Genomic DNA, 19,137 nt, shown 5'->3' with positions numbered 1-19,137 from the left:
AGGAAACCGGAGCACCAGGAGAAAACCCACACCGTCACAGGAAGAATGCACAAATTCTGTGCAGACAATACCCGTAGTCGGGATCGAACCCAGATCTCTGGCTCTGTGAGGCAGCAACCTTACCGCTGTGCCACTGTATTTCCATGAGGATTAGAGGGGATCTAAATAGAAACATTTAAACTTCTGAAGAAGGGTTTCGACCCGAAACATTGCCTATTTCCTTCGCTCGAGTCTGATGAAGGGTTTCGACCCGAAACGTTGCCTATTTCCTTCGCTCCGTAGATGCTGCCTCACCCGCTGAGTTTCTCCAACATTTTTGTCAAACTTCTTAAAGGATTGGACAGGATAGACGCAGGAAAACATTTCCCGATATTGGTGGAGTCCAGAACCAGGGGGGTCACAGTTTAAGAATAAGTGGTAGGCCATTTAGGACTGAGATGAGGAAAAACTTCTCAACCACAATCAGTGACCAGTCCTGAACTACTATCTACGTCTTTGGAGACCCTAGGACTATCCTTAATCGGACTTTGCTCTTGTTTCTCTTGAGAAGGCCGAGAGTTCTATTTGCCTTTGTTGGACACTGGATTAATACGTGTCGCCTAACTTAAATCTTTGCTTAATTCGACTCCTAGATATGGGTGATGGGCGACAGCAAGCAATGTATGGCTTGGCTTGGCTACCCATGTTGTATTCCGATCAAAGTGGTTTGATCTTGTGTGAGACATGCATTCAAGTTCAAGTGAGTTTATTGTCATGTGTCTAGGACAATGAAATTATTGCTTTGCTTCAGCACACAACACAGTAGGCATTTACTACAAAACAGATCAGTGTGTCCACATACCGTAATATAAATATATATATGCATGGTATGACATTTGGTTGTAGTGAATGACATCTGCCAGGTTACCCCCCCCCCCACTCACAGAGACCACCACCCCCCCCACTCACAGAGAGCACCCACATCCACATTCTGTAAGGAGAAGGATTCTAAATATGGACAATAAACTAAACTAAATTAGTTTAATCTAAATTAAACTTGGACTAAAACTAAAGTGAAACTAAACCTGAACTGGAACTGAAACTAAATTAAACTAAAGTAAACCTGAACTAACATAAAACTGACTTAGACGAAGACTAAACTAAAATCTAAAACTAAATGAAACTTGTACTCAACTATAAGTTGGGGAAGGCAGGAAAGTGCCGCAGTTCAGTCCTCCCACCGGCGGGGGCGTTGTAGCTGGCGCCGTGCAGCGCCACCCAGCGGCCGGAGGACCGCCTTCTGGTGGCTGGAGGACCACACCCGCAGCGCCAGCCAGTGACGGGAGGACCGCCTTCTGGTGGCCGGAGGACCAGACCCCGGCAGCGCCACCTAGTAACGGGAGGACCACAGGCAGCGCCACCCAATTGCTGGAGGACCAGCTCCGCAGCGCCACCCAGCGGCTGGAGGACCACACCCAGCGGCTGGAGGACCACACCCCGCAGCGCCAACCAGCGGCTGGAGGACCACACCCCGCAGCGCCACCCAGCGGCTGGAGGACCACACCCAGCGGCTGGAGGACCACACCCCGCAGCGCCACCTAGTAACGGGAGGACCACACCCAGCGGCTGGAGGACCACACCCCGCGGCTGGAGGACCACACCCCGCAGCGCCGCCCAGCGGCTGGAGGACCACACCCAGCGGCTGGAGGACCACACCCAGCGGCTGGAGGACCACACCCCGCAGCGCCACCCAGCGGCTGGAGGACCACACCCCGCAGCGCCACCCAGCGGCTGGAGGACCACACCCCGCAGCGCCGCCCAGCGGCTGGAGGACCACACCGCCGCCGCCGCCGCTGCCGTCGCCATCAAAGGTCGGGTCGGCATCATCTGATGGCGTCGCTCCGGGCCCTGGGCCCGCTGGGCCGGAGCTGGTCCTCGCTCCTGGGCCGCAGGAGGTTGGTTTTGTGCGGAGGGAGAGGCAGCGGGAGCCGGGCCGGGGCCGGGGTCGGGGTCGGGGCCTCCAGCTCGGGTACAGCGGGGCAGCCGGCGGTGACGGCGCTGGACCGGGCGGACGCCTGGGTGAGTAGAGCCCGGGGGGGCCGAGCGGCCGCACAACTCACCGTGGGGCCAAGGGGGGGAAATATTACACCCTCCTGACCCAATTACACCCGGTCACCAACTTGGAGCTGAACCCCCCTCTCCCTCCTACAGTCGCCTAAAAGTCGCCAAGTGGGACAGGCCCATTAGCGTCCTGCATTATACAGCCAGGTGGTTTTATAGTAACCGGCGGACCACACATTATACCATTATTACAAAAGTCGCCAAGTGGGACTGATGAAGCCGAATTTTAGTTAAAAATATAAGAAGATATTAAATTGACTTCTGGGCTAGCTTACAACTTATATTTAGTCTCAAATTAGGCTTGCCTTAGGTTGTGGGTGTGTGTGAGATAATAAATCCTATAACATTGGAGAAGCTAGAGATATCTTTGAAGTAAGATGCCATAAACCAAATTACTAATGTTTATGGGGAGGAGGCAATAAAGGAAGAGAGAAATAGCCAGTCACATCTTTGTAAACAAATGACCTATGTTTATGAGGGACCAAATGACAGAGGAAGCAGCGAAGAGAGCTAGGGTGGTCTATTTGGACCTAAAGCAAATGGCCAATGTTTTTAGTATATCTTGTACCATGTAAACAAAAGGTTTGATGTGATGCATTCTGTGGAAACCTTTTCCTGTACCTCTGACCATGACTAATGTCTGTGGAATGTGCAAAGGGGACAAAAAAACCCTATTTAAGGCCATGTAATTATGTTGTTAAGAGAAGGTGGCTGAGGACAGTCAAGTGTCTGTGTTGGTCACTTGACTGGAGTTCTCCCTCCCTTCCATCGGCCGATGTTACGTAAAGTTTTGAACTGGTCTACCAAACAGTTTGTGTGGTGTCTGTTTATTAAGAAGCGAACCTGGTTTAGTAGTTAAGAAAAGTAGCTTTTTCAGGACAGGCCCATCAGCGACATACATTATACAGCCCGGGGAGCAGGTCCTGCGGTTTTTAACATTGACTCTGCACTGAGGCTGTGTGGTAGAGTTTGTATTTCCTCATTACCCAACCAACTTTCTTCTTTCTCTTTACAGATGCTCAGGAAGGCTCATGAAGCAGGTATGAATGATTTTATTCTGTACCCATTTCAGGGCTGGCAACATTGGGTGAGAGTTGAGAGTGAGAAATTGCGAGGGAGGGCAGCGACCAAGCCCGAGGGAGGTGTGTGTCCTTCCCCCTTCCCACTGTCGGGAGCTTTTACATTTCTCAGCTTGAAATGGTGCAATCTGCTGTAAATTCCCTTGACTTGACTTACAGAGTATTGAGGAAGGAGCAATGTAATCGGACCCTCTGAGCTGGCATGGACTCGAGGGGCTGAACAGCCCCACTCCTCAGCTGCAGTGATCTGTTGGGAGGTTGGAGGCTGAGGGGTAATAATAATAATAATAATAATAATAAACTTCATTACGGACTCGAGGTCCAGACAAGGGGCAACATTACATAAAAAATGCATTGCATATTAAATATCATAAATACATATAAAATCTTAGTATACCCTCACAGTCCCTCAGATCCACATCAGCCGGTCTCCTCTCCATCCACAAGTCCAACCTCCGCAGTTTTGGGGACAGAGCCTTCGCCAGGGCAGCTCCCAGGCTCTGGAACTCCCTCCCCCAACTGATCCGCAATTCCGTGTCCCTCACCATCTTCCAGTCCCGCCTCAAGACCCATCTCTTCACCTCTGCCTATCCTTAGCCCCACGTCCCCCTCCCTTTTCATCTGTGCATGAATTGCCTCATATTGTGTCTCTACTATTTATTTCATTCCCCTTACATGTTTTTCCTCTACTTGCTAAATTTTTGTATGGTGTCCTTCAGACTCTTGAAAGGCGCCCATAAATAAAATTTATTATTATTATTATTATTATTATTATTATTATATCACTTATAAAAGCATCATAAATTATATATATTTTAAAGCACACAATACATAAGTTAAAAATCCAGATTAAAAGAATGATCAATGTCCTACAACGAGACAACAATACCAGTGTCTCCACAGCTGGGATTCGTAGCGTGCAGTGCTAAACCCTTACGTTTGACAAGGCCACAATAATCACATTTTTAGAGTCATTTATCCTGCAAATGAATTTATACATGTGATGTCTTAGGATAGCTTCTAAAGTACTGACTCCTGCAGCCACAAACATATTACTGGCACTACACCATCTAGGTTTCCTTAGCAGTGTTCTCATGGCATCGTTATATGCCACCTTTAGTCTCTGCAAACTTGTCTTTCCATAGTTCGACCACAGGTGTGCAGTAGAGTGGTGTGCTATGCTCTAAATAGCGACATCTACGGGTAGATCTACGGGGTAATCTACGGAGGGATATAAAATCACGAGGGGCATGGATGGGGGGGGACAGTCACAGACCTTTCCCCAAGGTCTACGACTCGAGGGCACGGGTTTAAAGTGAGTGGGGAAAGAGACCCCAGGGGCAACTATTTTGCCTGTGGTGGTGGGAGAGTCATGTTCATAAGATCTAGGAGCAAAATAAGGCCATTCAGCCCATCAAGTCTAGTCGGCCATTCAATCATGGCTGATCTACCTTCCCTCTCAACCCAATGTTGGGGGAGTCCAGTAATGTTCTTGATGTAGGGAGTCCAGAACCAGGGGCCACAGTTTAAGAATAAGGGGTAGGCCATCTAGAACGGAGATGAGGATAAACTTTTTCACCCAGTGAGTTGTGAATCTGTGGAATTCTCTGCCTCAGAAGGCAGTGGAGGCCAATTCACTGGATGCTTTCAAGAGAAAGCTCTTAAAGATTGCGGAGTCAGGGGATATGGGGAGAAGGCAGGAACGGGTTACTGATTGTGGATGATCATACTGAATGGTGGTGCAGGCTCAAAGGGCTGAATGCCTACTCCTGCACCTATTGTCTATTGTCATTCTCCTGCATTTACCCCATAACCCCCGACACCTGTACAGAACATCTGAAGCAGGGCATGAAGTGGTGGGAGGAGGCCAAGGTTTGGATGTGGGGCAGAGTTGGGATGTGCTGCCCCTTTGCTCGTACCGACGGGGCTCCCAGCCAGGACCCACAACCTCATCTAACTCGCAGCTGAGTGACGGAGGGCAGTGCACAGCTTAGTCAGAGGGTAGTCTTTAGTCAGAGGGTAGTTAATCTGTGGAACTCATTGCCACAGAGGGCCGTGGAGGCCAAGTCAGTGGATATTTTTAAGGCAGAGATAGACAAATTCTTGATTTGAACGGGGGTCAAGGGTTATGGGGAGAAGGCAGGAAAATTGGATTTGGAGGCAGAGATCAGCCATGATTAAATGGCGGAGAGGATACGATGGGCCGAATGGCCTAAATGTAAGCTTGTGAAGGTGGGATGCGGTGACATTGCTCGCTTCGTTCACAGGTTTCCTCTCCTGGTTTCGGAACGGGCTACTGGCCACTGGAGTTGGAGTGATCGCCTACATGCAGAGTGACGTGGGAAGAGAAGCAGCTTACGGTGAGTAAAGGCACCCTAGACAGCTCACTCATGCGCCCAAATACCCCTCGTGTTTATATATCGTGTTGTACAGAGCCCCTAGTGAGACCACACCTGGAGTATTGTGTGCGGTTTTGGTCCCCTAATTTGAGGAAGGACATTCTTGCTATTGAGGGAGTGCAGCGTAGGTTTACAAGGTTAATTCCCAGGATGGCGGGACTGTCATATACTGAGAGAATGGAGCGGCTGGGCTTGTACACTCTGGAGTTTAGAAGGATGAGAGGGAATCTCATTGAAACATATAAGATTGTTAAGGGCTTGGACACGCTACAGGCAGGAAACATGTTCCTGATGTTGGGGGAGTCCAGAACCAGGAGCCACAGTTTAAGAATACGAAGTAAGCCATTTGGAACGGAGACGAGGAAACACTTTTTCTCACAGAGAGTGGTGAGTCTATGGAATTCTCTGCCTCAGAGGGCGGCGGAGGCAGGTTCTCTGGATGCTTTCATGAGAGAGCTAGATAGGGTTCTTAAAGATAGCGGAGTCAGGGGATATGGGGAGAAGCAAGGAACAATACCCCGTACACAATACTTGAACAAACTGTATGCAAAAATGAATTTAAATGTACACATGACAAATAAAGTCCCATTATAAAGGTATATGTGCAGAGGGTGGGGTAATGAGAAGGGCCGTGGAAATACTATACATGTTTGAGGCTGTGAGTGATATTTATTCGGGGTATCTAGCGCTTGAAGTCCTCCCAGGAAACATGCAGAAGATAAGAAAGGCGGGGTAATGCAGTCGTTTAATCAAATGTTTCACTAGCTTGTGCTTGGGGAAGTATCAAAGGAGCTCGGTATGTCAGACATGTCCACATCCTGGGATCGTTTAGAGACAAAACTCAAGTCAAGTCAAGTTTATTCATCACATACACACACGAGATGTGCAGTGAAATGAAAGTGGCAATGCTCGCGGACTTTGTGCAAAAAGACAAACAAACAAACAAACCAAACAAACTACAAACACAATCATAAACACACACATATTCTTTTACATATGAAATATTGGAAAAAGGAAAAACGTTCAGTAAAGTTAGTCCCTGGTGAGATAGGAGTTTACAGTCCGAATTGCCTCTGGGAAGAAACTCTTTCTCAACCTCTCCGTTCTCACCGCATGGCAACGGAGGAGTTTGCCTGACCGTAGCAGCTGGAACAGTCCGTTGCAGGGGTGGAAGGGGTCTCCCATGATTTTATTGGCTCTGGAGTTGCACCTCCTGATGTATACATGTTCCTGCAGGGGGCGAGTGAAGTTCCCATAGTGCGTTCGGCCGAACGCTCTACTCTCTGCAGAGCCTTCTTGTCCTTGGGCAGAGCAATTCCCAAACCAGATGGTAATATTTCCGGACAAGATGCTTTCCACCGCCGCTGAGTAGAAGCACTGGAGGATCCTCGGAGACACTCTGAATTTCCTCAATTGCCTGAGGTGGTAAAGACGCTGCCTTGCCTTACTCACGAGTGCTGAGGCGTGTGATGCCCATGTCATATCCTCAGAGATGTGGACTCCCAGATATTTAAAACAGTTCACCCTATCCACAGGATCCCCATTTATCCTCAATGGAGTGTACGTCCTCGGATGATGCGCCCTCCTAAAGTCCATGATCAGCTCCTTAGTTTTTTTGATGTTCAAGAGGAGGCTGTTGGCCTGGCACCAGAGTGCTAGATCAGCCACCTCCTCCCGGTAGGCCTTCTCATCGTTGTCTGAGATCAGGCTGGAGTAACCAGCGGGGCAGTCAACGTCTCTGGAGAGAAGGAACGTGTGATGTTTCAGGTCGAGACCCTGGTATCATTTGATGGGACGGTGCAGGAGTAGCTTTACGCTGGATCTAATATGTGTCGTTTTTGCCCTGGGAGTGTTTGACTTCACTCTGTTTCTAACCCATAAGGTCTCTGCCTTGGTTGTGCTGTGTGGGATGGTATAGAGAATACTTCATGATAGACACAAAATGCTGGAGTAACTCAGCGGGACAGGCAGCATCTCTGGAGAGAAGGAACGTGTGACAATTCAGGTCGAGACCCCTTCCTTCTCTCCTGCCCCGCTGAGTTACTCCAGCATTTTGTGTCTATCTTCGGTTTAAACCAGCATCTGCAGTTCCTTCCTAGACATATTTAACTTCATGATAAACTTGTTTTTTTTCCCCATGTAAATCAGGGGTGGGGAACCTGCGGCCTTAAGGCCATGAAGTGTGGCCTTTTGAATGAATCCAAATTTTATACAACAAATCCTTTTATTTTTATTCATATGTTTTTGTTCGTCTTTTATTATTATTATTATTATTATTATTATTATTATTATTATTATCTTAAAATGAACGTATTTAAAATTCCAAAGAGTAAAAGAAGATTCAACTAAATAATCCTCCCGGACTGACAGCCACAATTAAAACATTAGTAAGTCATGAGGGCTATGTTAACAAAATAATGTACATTTTGAAGTGTATATATTTGAAGCTTCTTGGATGCGGCCTTATTAGATTACAGCTAACTTAATGCGGCATTCCAACATGAAAAGTTTCCCCACCCCTGATCTAAATCATGCTGTTCCTGTGCTGTGCAAGTGTGCCTTGGGATGGAGTAAAATTGTCCCAAGTGTGTGTAGGGTAGTGTTAATGTGCGGGGATCGCTGGTTGGTGTGGACTTGGTGAGCCGAAGGGCCTGTACTCGCTATACTCGCTAGAATTTAGGAGATTGAGGGGGGATCTTATAGAAACTTACAAAATTCTTAAGGGCTGGACAGGCTAGATGCAGGAAGATTGTTCCCGATGTTGGGGAAGTCCAGAACAAGGGGTCACAGTTTAAGGATAAGGGGGAAGTCTTTTAGGACCGAGATGAGAATTTTTCACACAGAGTGATGAATCTGTGGAATTCTCTGCCACAGAAGGTAGTTGAGGCCACAGTTCATTGGCTATATTTAAGAGGGAGTTAGATGTGGCCCTTGTGGCCAAAGGGATCAGGGGGTATGAAGCGAAGGCAGGTACAGGATACTGATTTGAATGATCAGCCATGATCATATTGAATGGCGGTGCAGGCTCGAAGGGCCGAATGGCCTACTCCTGCACCTATTTTCTATGTTTCAATAGACAACAGGTGCAGGAGTAGGCCATTTGGCCTTTCGAGCCAGCACCGCCATTCAATGTGATCATGGCTGATCATACACAATCAGTACCCTGTTCCTGCCTTCTCCCCATATCCCCTGACTCTGCTATCTTTAAGAGCACTATCTAACTCTGTATAGAACCATACAGGTCAATTGTTGGTCCTTCGGCCCAACTTGCCCACATCGGCCAACATGTCCCAGCTACACTAGTCCCATCTACCTGCGTTTGGCCCATATCCCTCCAAACCTGTCCTATACATGTACCTATCTAAATGTTTCTTAAACGCTGCGATAGTCCCTGTCTCAACAGCCTCCTTCGGTAGCTCGTTCCATACACCCACCACATTCAGGTTTCTATTAAATCTTTCACCCCCCTCACTTTAAACCCACGACCTCTGGCCCTTGATTCCCCTACCCTGTGCAAGAGACTCTGCAATCTACTCAATCCATTCTTCTCATGATTTTGTACACCTTTTGAAGTCACCCCTCATCCTCCTGTGCTGCTAGCCTGCACAACCTCTCCCGCCCAACCTCTCCCTACAGCTCAGGCCCTCAGGTCCTGGCAACATCCTCGTGAATCTTCCCTGCACCCTTTCCAGATAGTGTAGAGGGAGCTTTAGTCTGCATCTAACCCATGCTGTCCCTGAACCAGGAAAGTCAGAAGGTCATAAGTGATTGGAGTAGAATTAGGCCATTCGGCCCATCAAGTCTACTCCGCCATTCAATCGTGGCTGATCTATCTCTCCCTCCTAACCCCATTCTCCTGCCTTTCCCCCATAACCTCTGACACCCGCACTAATCTTATCTATTTCCGCCTTAAAATGATCCATTACCTTGGCCTCCACAGCCTTCTGTGGCAAAGAATCCCACAGATTCACCATCCTCTGACTAAAGACTCCTCCTCATCTCCTTCCTAAAAGAACGCCCTTTAATTCTGAGGTTGTGCCCTCTGGTCCTAGACTCTCCCACTAGTGGAAACATCCTCTCCACATCCACTCTGTCCAAGTGTGATGGGAACAGTATAGATGGGAACATGACTCAGTGCTGAACCTGCCTTTGGAGCTATTTGATGGGTCACGAGTGGAAAGTAATGCCCCTGTCCCACTTAGGAAACCTGAACGGAAACCTCTGGAGACTTTGCGCCCCACCCAAGGTTTCCGTGCGGTTCCCGGAGGTTGCAGGTGGTTGCCGGAGGTTGCAGGTAGTGGAAGCGGGTAGGGAGACTGACAAAAACCTCCGGGAACCTCACGGGAACCTTGGGTGGGGCGCAAAGTCTCCAGAGGTTTCTGTTCAGGTTTCCTAAGTGGGACAGGGGCATTAGATGGAAAATGATCAATCTAAGAGCCTGCAGTTAATATTCACTTTCTTCCCTGTTTGTGAGTATTTTAGTTTGCTGTAAGTGGTGGGAAGCTTGGCCCAGTGGGATAGCGAGTATCAGAGTCACCCATCTGTGCTGAGTCATCTGTGTAGGTTGGAGATACAGGCCTTTCACACTGAAGGCAATTCACAGAGTCTGGTCATCCCACAAACTTGCACGTCCTTGCCATGTGGGAGGAAGCCAGAGCACCCAGAGGAAACCCACGTGGTCACAGGGAGAACGTGCAAACTCCGCACAGACAGCAGCCGGTCAGGATTGAACCCATGTCTCTGGCGCTGTGAGGCAGCAGCTCTACCCGCCGCGCCATTGTACCACCCTTAAGTATCCATGGCCGGGATCAAACCCAGGTCTCTGGTGTGGTGAGGCAGAAGCTCTACAGCTGCACCACTGTGCCGCCCTTACTTGTGTAAGGTCAGGGTGGAAGCCGGCTCTGTGGCGATGTGAGGCATCGGCTCCACCACTGCACTCTGATCCTAATGCTTCTCTCTCCCCCCCCCCTCCTGCCTCTCTCTCCCCTCCCTCCTCCTGACCCCTCACCCCCCCCCCCCTCCCCCCCTCTCTTTCCCCCCTACTGGCCCCCCCCCTCCCCCTCTCTGCCCCATTCCTCCCCCACTCTCTCCCCTCTGACCCCTCACTCCCCCCCCTCCTCCCCGCCCCTCCTCCCACTCCCCTGCCCCTCCTCCACCTCTCCCCAATCTCCCCCCCCCTTCCCCGTCCCGGCCCCCCCTCCCCCTCCCCCCCCCCTCTCCCCCCCCAGGATTCTTTGTGCTTGGCGGGGTGTGCATCTGCTACGGCAGCGGCTCCTACGTGGCCAACCTGGTGCTGCTGCGCCGCATGATGATGCTGTCGGCACCCACGGCGCTGCTGGGCGGGCTGGTGGTGGGCTCGCTGGCCGCCTTCTGGGTCTGTGCCCTCTCCCTCTACATCGGCCGGCTGGAGGTGGAGTTTATCTACGACGAGGACTGCGAGGACTGCCAGCCCAAGGAAGACAGCGGCAAGTCGGACAAGTAGCTGTCCGTGGAGAGAGAGAGAGAGAGACCTACCTGTACATACATGTGCATCGTCCGGGGCCTCAGCTCAAGGCAGCTGAGCCCATGCCTGAGGTGCCTCGCCACTGTAAAGAGGGAGGGAGGGAGGTGGGGGTGGCGATGCGGAGAGAGTTGTAGAAAATGAAGAATGTCTTTATTTAATCACTGAGTTCAAATGTAAATGATCGATTCTAGGATTCACTTTCTTTTCCTGTCTGTCTGCAAGTAGTGTGGGGACGCTTCAACCCACTGGGATGTGACTAATAAAAGTCTCCCCCTCCTCCCTGTCTGTGCCGAGTTATCATGTCTTGCCCCGTGCGGTTGGAAACTAGACCTGTCCCGGGCTGAGGAAACCCCGGCCTAGAGTGTCCCTTCCCCCGATTGCCATCCATCCAACCCCCCCCCCCCCCCCCCCCCCCCCCCCCCCACCCCCCCCGTATGTTTGCGTTTGCAGTTATAATTTAGGATTTGTCTGCACCATCTCCCTCCCCCCTGTTCTGAACCAGGCTTGCGTGGGAGTGGACTGCATGCAAAGGGGTGACATCCTGCACCCCGGGGAAAGGAAGAGAGGGTATGGGGGGGCGGGTGTGGAGGAACGGAGTGGCCATCTCTGCTGTAACTTTGTCTCCGGCCAACAGACGGACTCATCTTTGTCAGTTCAGTCTGAAGAAGGGTCTCGGCCCCAACGTCGCCTATTTCCTTCGCTCCATAGATGCTGCTGCACCCGCTGAGATTCTCCAGCATTTTTGTCTACCCTCATGCTTTCATCTTCTGTACAGCTTCTCCTCTTGAGCTTTGGCTGTGATTCTGCGAGCCTTGGGTTTATTAATAGAAACCCCCCCCCAACAGCCCCACCTGTGTTCATCCCCGCCATTCTCCTTAACCCCGAGTGGCATGCGTACTTCTGCAGAAAACATTAATTTAAATTAAATTTTTAAAAATAGCACTAACATTTTCGAAAGTGTTCCTGATTTACGTGCAACGGTGGAATTTAAATGCTGAGCTACTCCAGCACTTTGTGTGTTTCTCTTTGTAAACTAGCATCTGCAGTTCCTTTTGAGACACACACACACACCACGCACATACACTCACACACACATACACACCCACACACACACACATATATATACAGACACCACATACACACACACACACACACACACACACACACCACAACCACACACACACACCCACACATACACACACACACACACACACCCATACACACACACACACACACACACACACACACACACACACACACACACCACATACACACACACACACACACGCACACACACCCGCACACACACACACACACACACACACACACACACACACACACACACACACACACACACATACACACACACACACACACACACACACACACACACACACACACACCCACACATACACACACACCAATCTGTCCTCACAGGTTTGGATTGGCAACATCGAGTGTTTAACATTTATACCGTTTACACAGGAATGAGAGGCAATGAAGTGCATCGGAAACTGCACCTTCCACAAGGTGCTTTTAGCAACAGTTCACGTCTTACAAACAAAGTACAGTGAGAACAATGAGCCAGCTGGTGTGGATTAAACCGTCCTTCCCTCCTTCCAATCTCCGGACAAACCTTTCCTTCCTTGTATCCAAAAACGGGCATCACTGGACCTCGAGGGCTTGTGCTGTGTGTGTGTGTGTGTGTGTGGGGGCAGTCTTGGCTCTTCTTCCCTCCGTGAGCAATCAACAGGTACGCCTAGAATGAAATACAATATATACATCGGACAACCTGCGTAAGCTTATTACACAGTGGCGTGTGGAAAATAATCTTTCCCTTCCATTGTGTGGTTATTTTTCTCTCTCTCTTCCTCACAATGTGGACGGGTGGCGGTTCTGCCATTTTCTAGAGAGGCAAGAGATGGCTGATGCTGGAATCATGAGGATAACGTTGGGTTTAGTTCATGTTTAATAAGGAACTGCAGATGCTGGAACAATCGAAGGTGGACATAAATGCTGGAGAAACTCAGCGGGTGAGGCAGCATCTGTGGGGAGATGGAATGGGTGAGGTTCGGGTCGAGACCCTTCTTCAGTCCGAAGAAGGGTCTCGACCCGAAAACGGCACCCATTCCTTCTCTCCATAGATGCTGCCTCACCCGCTGAGTTTCTCCAGCGTTTTTGTCTGCCTTTGAGTTTAGTTCATTGTCAGGGGAGGAACTGTGTGGGTCAGGCAGCATCCGTGGAGGGATATGGGCTGACGGCGTTTGGGGTTTGGACCCTTGAGTCCCTTTGAGACGGCCCTTGGGGGTTGAGCCTTCAGTTCTGAGGTAAAGGTCGCGCCCGAAACGTCACCTGTCCGTTTGTTTCCACCTGTTGTGCCTGAGCCGCTGATGTCCTCCAAGCACTTTGTTTTCACTCGTGATTCCAGCATCTGCGTGTTCTGAGCATTGTTATCTGCTGAGGGACTCCCTGAAGCTTGGTGCAGCCAACACCCAGGAAAAAAAACAAAGTGCTGGAGGAACTCAGCGGGTCAGTCACAACTGGTGGAAGCAAACGGACAGGTGACGTTTCGAGTTGGGACCCTTCTTCAGAGTTTACCTTTGCTTTTTATGGCACAAACTTGGAAGCAGGCCACTTTGACCATGCTGTCCAAGATGCCCATCTAAGCTAGTGCCATTTGCCCAGGTCTGACCCATATCCCTCTAAGCATTTCCCATGCACCTGTCCGAATGGTGGGTCACGATCGAAAACATACCTAGTGCATTCCCTCCACAGATGCTACCTGACCCGCTGAGTTCCCCCAGCATTTTGTCATGTCTGGCAAATGATGGTCTTTCCAGTAACGCTCTTGAGAAAATGCCCCAGAAACCTTTACCCCGTTGTAAACTTGTAAGTGCACACCGATCTAGTTAGAGGCAGCGTGGCACAGAAATGCCCCACTCTTTATATTTTATTCAGAAATACGATCCAGTGACTTTGGGCATTTCAAATCCTCTTGGTAATCTGGGATCGGTGGAGAAGTTGAAGCAACACTGTCACCTACTGGCAGTGAGCCTACATTGCAATGTTTTCTTTAAAATTATATATGCTCCAGCATTAGTTGGGACAGTTCTAATTTGCTCTTTGTTCTAAACACAAATGTTTCACCATTTTGCCACTGACATTGAAATTTTGTGTTAAAATTGTGATGCGTTATACTTCAATATTTACAGGATCATAGCTCAATGTTCTGCCTTACAGATCATTAAACTCCTCCATTTGTATAACTCTGCCCTGCTAATGCCCTGGGGATTTTCTTTGATTCACTAAAGGATGCAAGTTGTCCTTCTTTAGTCAGAGGGTGGTGAATCTGTGGAATACATGGCCACAGATGGCTGTGGAGGCCACAAGTCAGTGGATATTTTTAAGGCAGAGATAGATAGATTCTCAATTAGTACGGTTATGGGGAGAAGGCAGGAGAAAGGGGTTAGGAGGGAGAGATAGATCAGGCGTGTTTGAATGGCGGAGTAGACTTGATGGGCCGAATGGCCTAATTCTGCTCCTATCACTTATGGCCTTAAGGCCAGAGTATATTACCCATCCCTCAACAATTATTGCATATGTGGATGTATAGGGAATGGAAGGATATGGATTGTGCATAGGCAGGTAAGAGATGGCATTGTGATGACACAGGCGTTGTGGGCCGAAGGGCCTGTTCTGTACTGTTCTATAAGTTGTGGACGAGTCACCATCTTGACAGCTGACGGTCCGTGTGGTAAGGGTGGTTGCTGTGAGTGTAGAAGTTGGGAGGTACTGTTACTGTTATATAAGGCGTTGGTGAGGCCACATTTAGAACACTGCTCAGGTTTGGTCACGATCTTACAGGAAAGATGTCGTCTAGCTTGGAAGGGTTCAGAGAAGATTTACCAGGATGGGATGTTGACACAAAAACCACTAAACTTCAAAGGGCACCCTCCGGACAGCCGGAAAACGCTTTGGCACGTTCTGGGGCTCAGGCTTAGAACGGGGCTGTGGGCAATGAAATCTGTGTAGGAAGTGTGACTCAGGTTGTAAGTGCTGCGTGCGACCCCTGCGCTTCACAAAGCACATGGGCCCTGGGTCACAGGCCCAGCAAGGTGCGGGAAAACTCCACCAGAAAGGTCAGCAGAGCCCTGTCCCACTGTGCAAGTTCATTCCAAGAGCTCCCCCGAGTTTAAAAAAAATCAAACTCGTGGTAAGCACGGAGAATGAACGTAGCGGGTACGTCGGAGCTCGGGGACGTCTCTTAGCGCTAACGGCAGGTACTCGGGAAGACTCGCTAACGGCAGGTAGGCACGGGAAGACTGGTGAAGATTTTTCAACATGTTGATAAATGTCCACGAGAGCCCCGAGTACCGACGAGTGGCCATTACCGTAAATCTCCGAGTTCGAATCAGGGCAAACTCGGGAGAGCTCTTGGAATGAACTCGTACCGTGGGACAGGGGTTTAACTCTGCAACTTTAACTCTGCAACCCCCCCCCTGGTTTTACCTCCGATTGAAATTGCCCCTCCACCAAAAAAACAAAGCTGAGTGCAAATTGCAGTGTTCAGATTTACAAGGAGTGATTTTAGGGGGAAACTTTGGGCTTGTAAAGGAGATACTTCCACTGATTGCTTCACTGGTTTGCATCAGCTGAATGTTTGAGAAAGAACTGCAGATGCTGGAAAAATCAAACATAGACAAAAATGCTGGAGAAACTCAGCTGGTGAGGCAGCATCTATCTAGTGAAGGAATAGGTGACAGTTCAGGTCATATTTCGCTTGGGTAGTTTACACCCCAGCGGTATGAACATTGACTTCTCCAATTTCAGGTAGTCCTTGCCTTCTCCCTCCTTCCCTTCCCCTTCCCAGCTCTCCCACAGCCCACTGTCTCCGCCTCTTCCTTTCTTCCCACCCCCACATCAGTCTGAAGAAGGGTCTTGACCCGAAATGTCACCTATTCCTTCGCTCCATAGATTCTGCCTCACCCGCTGAGTTTCTCCAGCATTTTTGTCTACCTTTACATTTAAGAGAGAGTTAGGTGAAGCTCTTAGGAATCGAGGGTTATGGGCGGGGTTTTGATTTTGGATGATCAGCCATGATCATATTGAATGGTGGTGCTGGCTCGAAGGGCCGAGTGGCCTACTCCTGCACCTATCTTCTATGTTTCTATGTTTCCCCTGCTTTATCCAAAGTAGCAGGGATAGTTCGGCACAGCAGAGAAGCAGAGTTATGCTCCGTCTATGTTATCCCAAAGGGAGAGAGAAAAAAACTGGTTAGATGCAGAGTAAGATTCCCCATGAAACAATCCAAGAGCAGGAACAGCCCTGGGTTAGGTAGGGAGTGAAGGCTCGTTCCGCATTGTTCCAACAAACATTCTGAGCGGCAAGCTTCTGAAACAGTGATGCACAGCTGGATTACGCTGGAAGAAAAAGCAGCCTGGAATTTCTTTGTTCTCTCTCTTCTTTCCCCCAAAAGCTTAAGACAAGGATGAAGAAAGCTGGATTGAATGATGATACACTGAACAACACATTAAAGCCTTGGCATGTTCTCCGCAAGAGAGAATGCTGCGTCCCACAAACCTCTCAAAGGCCCATGGCAAGTGGAAGCACTACTTGGCTGCCCGTAACACCACCTGTCCTTGGGGGAATGGCTTTTGTTTTCTGTTTGCCTATTTGTTTTACAAATGTTACCGACTGGCTGTACATTATACACAGAGCAGGCCCAGAGGGGACATGTAGGCCTGTGAGGCTCAGGTGCGAATGAATGGTCACGGTGAAGAAGCAGGCCTTAGAGCCTAACTGGACAACGACTGACAAAGGCTCAGACAAGACATCAAAGTGGACACTGGCTGGGTGAGGCCTTGGGCGGACTATGAGGTGGCTGAAGGCCCAAGTAGGTCAAGCGCGAGAGGTTTAAGGTCAAGGTGGAGGTTGACTGAGCAGAGGTTCAGTTTCTGCTCAGTTGACTGCGCAACGGAGGCGGGGACGGGGGCCCAAATGGTGGACGTACCCACCCTGCCCCCTTCCTGCCACCCTCACCGACACCGTCCCGTGCCAACAGTCGGCCCGCCCTTCCACGGACTGCCAGCTGGGTCGTCTCCTCTTGTGGCTCTCCCCCACGGTCAATCTTCCTTCCACCACCCCCTCCCCGAGCCCTTCCACTTCCGACGTGGACTGGGACCGAGAGAAAGGAAAATAAGTGCTAGTCTCTGGGACTGGAGGAGGAGGAGGTGGTGGGAGCATGGTTAAAGTTAACAGATAATTGTTTTTAAGGAGATAAAACAAAGGAGGAGGTCCATAGTCTCAACGTGGAGGCTGGGGGGTTTGATGGAGTGATCCTTCCCTCACAGGGACACGGCTTCAGTCTTCCTTGCGGTCGAGTGTCTGGGGGGCGTGGATGGGGAAGGGCAGGGTGGAGAAGAGGGCCTCGGCTGTGGTGAAGGCCTGGGGCAGGCCAGCCGCGGCGAAGGGGTTGGCCGCCATGTTGAGGCGTTGGACGTGGTGGTAAATCATCTCGACTTGGGCCTTCTGCTCAGCGGCGAAGGCCGGGCCGTTGAGGTCGACGAAGTTGAGGGCGTGCGTGGCGGGCAGGAGGTTCCCGGGCACGGACAAGGCCACGTCGGCCGGAGCGTAGCGGATGGTGCTGGCCGCGTACAAGCTGGAGGGCAGGGCGGACACCTGGGCCTGGATCTCGGCCTTGTCGTCGGCGGCAACAACGGCCGGCGGAGGGGGGGGAGAGAGCGCGTCGGAGGACGAAGCGCCCGGTGCCCCGCGGGGCGACTGGCCGAACGGAGTCTTCTGAGCGTCGGCAGCTGCGGGCGGGGTGTGGGCAGGGTCGGGGTGAAAGTGCTCGGAGGCCGAGGCTTTGGCCTGCCGGTAGGCCATGTCCCCCCTCGGGTAGTTCCAGACGGCACCGTGGCCGTCGAAGCCGACGGGCTGAATGGCCTCAGTCTTGACCTTGGGGGTGGGGACTCGCTCGGACGAGGTCCGGGGCCCTCCGAAGTCGTGCGGCCCCAGGCCCGGGCTGGGGGTCTTCCTCCTGGGGCCCGAGCCGTCTCTCGGCCTCTTCCTCCTCTTGGGGTACTGGTGCTTTGCAGCCTCCTCCTCCGAGCTGCCAGTGCCGTCCTCGCTAGGCCCGGAGCCTCGCTGCTCACGGCCTTCGCCCAGGGCCTGGGCCTCCACTTTCAGCCGCTTGACCCGTGACAGGACAAAGCTCCGTCTTCCCACACCGCTTGGCCCATCGCTATCCGACAGGCTCGAGTCACTGTCGTCCTTGGCTGATGTCATCTCCTCCTCAGACTGGTTCCCCGATCGCTTCCAGCCCTCCAACCGGGCCTCACCAGCCGCCCCCAGGCCTGCGGCCTTCCCCAGGGCCTTCGGCATGCAGCCTCCTGCAAGGAAAAGGGGGTGAGAAATGAACTATTGATTGTCTTTGGATGCTTAATGACATATGACATTTAAGCATTCCCGACTCTCTCATTGTCCACACAAAGTAGGTGAGCCTGGCGTGATATTGAGAACTTACACCCCCATAATAGATCCTGCAGGACCCAAGGGCCTGAGCTATATGGATAAGATATAAGATTGTTAAGGGCTTGGACACGCTAGAGGCAGGAAACATGTTCCCCATGTTGGGGGAGTCCAGAACCAGGGGCCACACACACAGTTTAAGAATAAGGGGTAAGCCATTTAGAACGGAGATGAGGAAACACTTTTTCACACAGAGAGTGGTGAGTCTGTGGAATTCTCTGCCTCAGAGGGCGGTGGAGGCAGGTTCTCTGGATGCTTTTAAGAGAGAGCTAGATAGGGCTCTTAAAAATAGTGGAGTCAGGGGGTAAGGGGAGAAGGCAGGAACGGGGTACTGATTGGGGGTGATCAGCCATGATCACATTGAACGGTGGTGCTGGCTCGAAGGGCCAAATGGCCTCCTCCTGCACCTATTGTCTATTGTAAATTGGGCAGAAAATGCATCAAAGGTGTGTGGCAAGAATATTTCTAACTGCATGGAAACAGGCCCGGCAGCCCAAATTGCCCAGGGCGACCAAGATGTTCCCAC

General features: G+C 50.7%; 2 protein-coding genes across 2 annotated transcripts in view; one reads left to right on the top strand and one right to left on the bottom strand.

The window, feature by feature from the left end:
* The first annotated feature begins 1,628 nt into the window (after nt 1–1,628).
* On the top strand, nt 1,629–11,360 carry tmem160 (transmembrane protein 160). The gene is made up of 4 exons (XM_055663667.1): nt 1,629–2,058; nt 3,116–3,140; nt 5,447–5,539; nt 10,807–11,360. The coding sequence occupies exons 1-4, from the start codon at nt 1,870–1,872 to the stop codon at nt 11,058–11,060; spliced, it is 561 nt and encodes a 186-aa protein (XP_055519642.1). The 5' UTR covers nt 1,629–1,869; the 3' UTR covers nt 11,061–11,360.
* A 4,219-nt stretch (nt 11,361–15,579) lies between these two features.
* Nucleotides 15,580–19,137, bottom strand: part of LOC129714162 (neuronal PAS domain-containing protein 3-like) — a 243,806-nt gene continuing 240,248 nt past the window's right edge. Inside the window, exon 12 of the mRNA XM_055663663.1 lies at nt 15,580–18,472. Coding sequence (XP_055519638.1) covers nt 17,442–18,472 — 1,031 coding nt within the window. The 3' untranslated portion in view covers nt 15,580–17,441. The remainder of the gene's footprint in view (nt 18,473–19,137) is intronic.

This window comes from Leucoraja erinacea, chromosome 38 (assembly GCF_028641065.1).
Source record: "Leucoraja erinacea ecotype New England chromosome 38, Leri_hhj_1, whole genome shotgun sequence".
NCBI lineage: Eukaryota > Metazoa > Chordata > Chondrichthyes > Rajiformes > Rajidae > Leucoraja > Leucoraja erinaceus.
The sequence above is the reverse complement of the archived record's forward strand: the minus strand, read 5'-3'. Positions and strand labels throughout refer to the sequence as shown.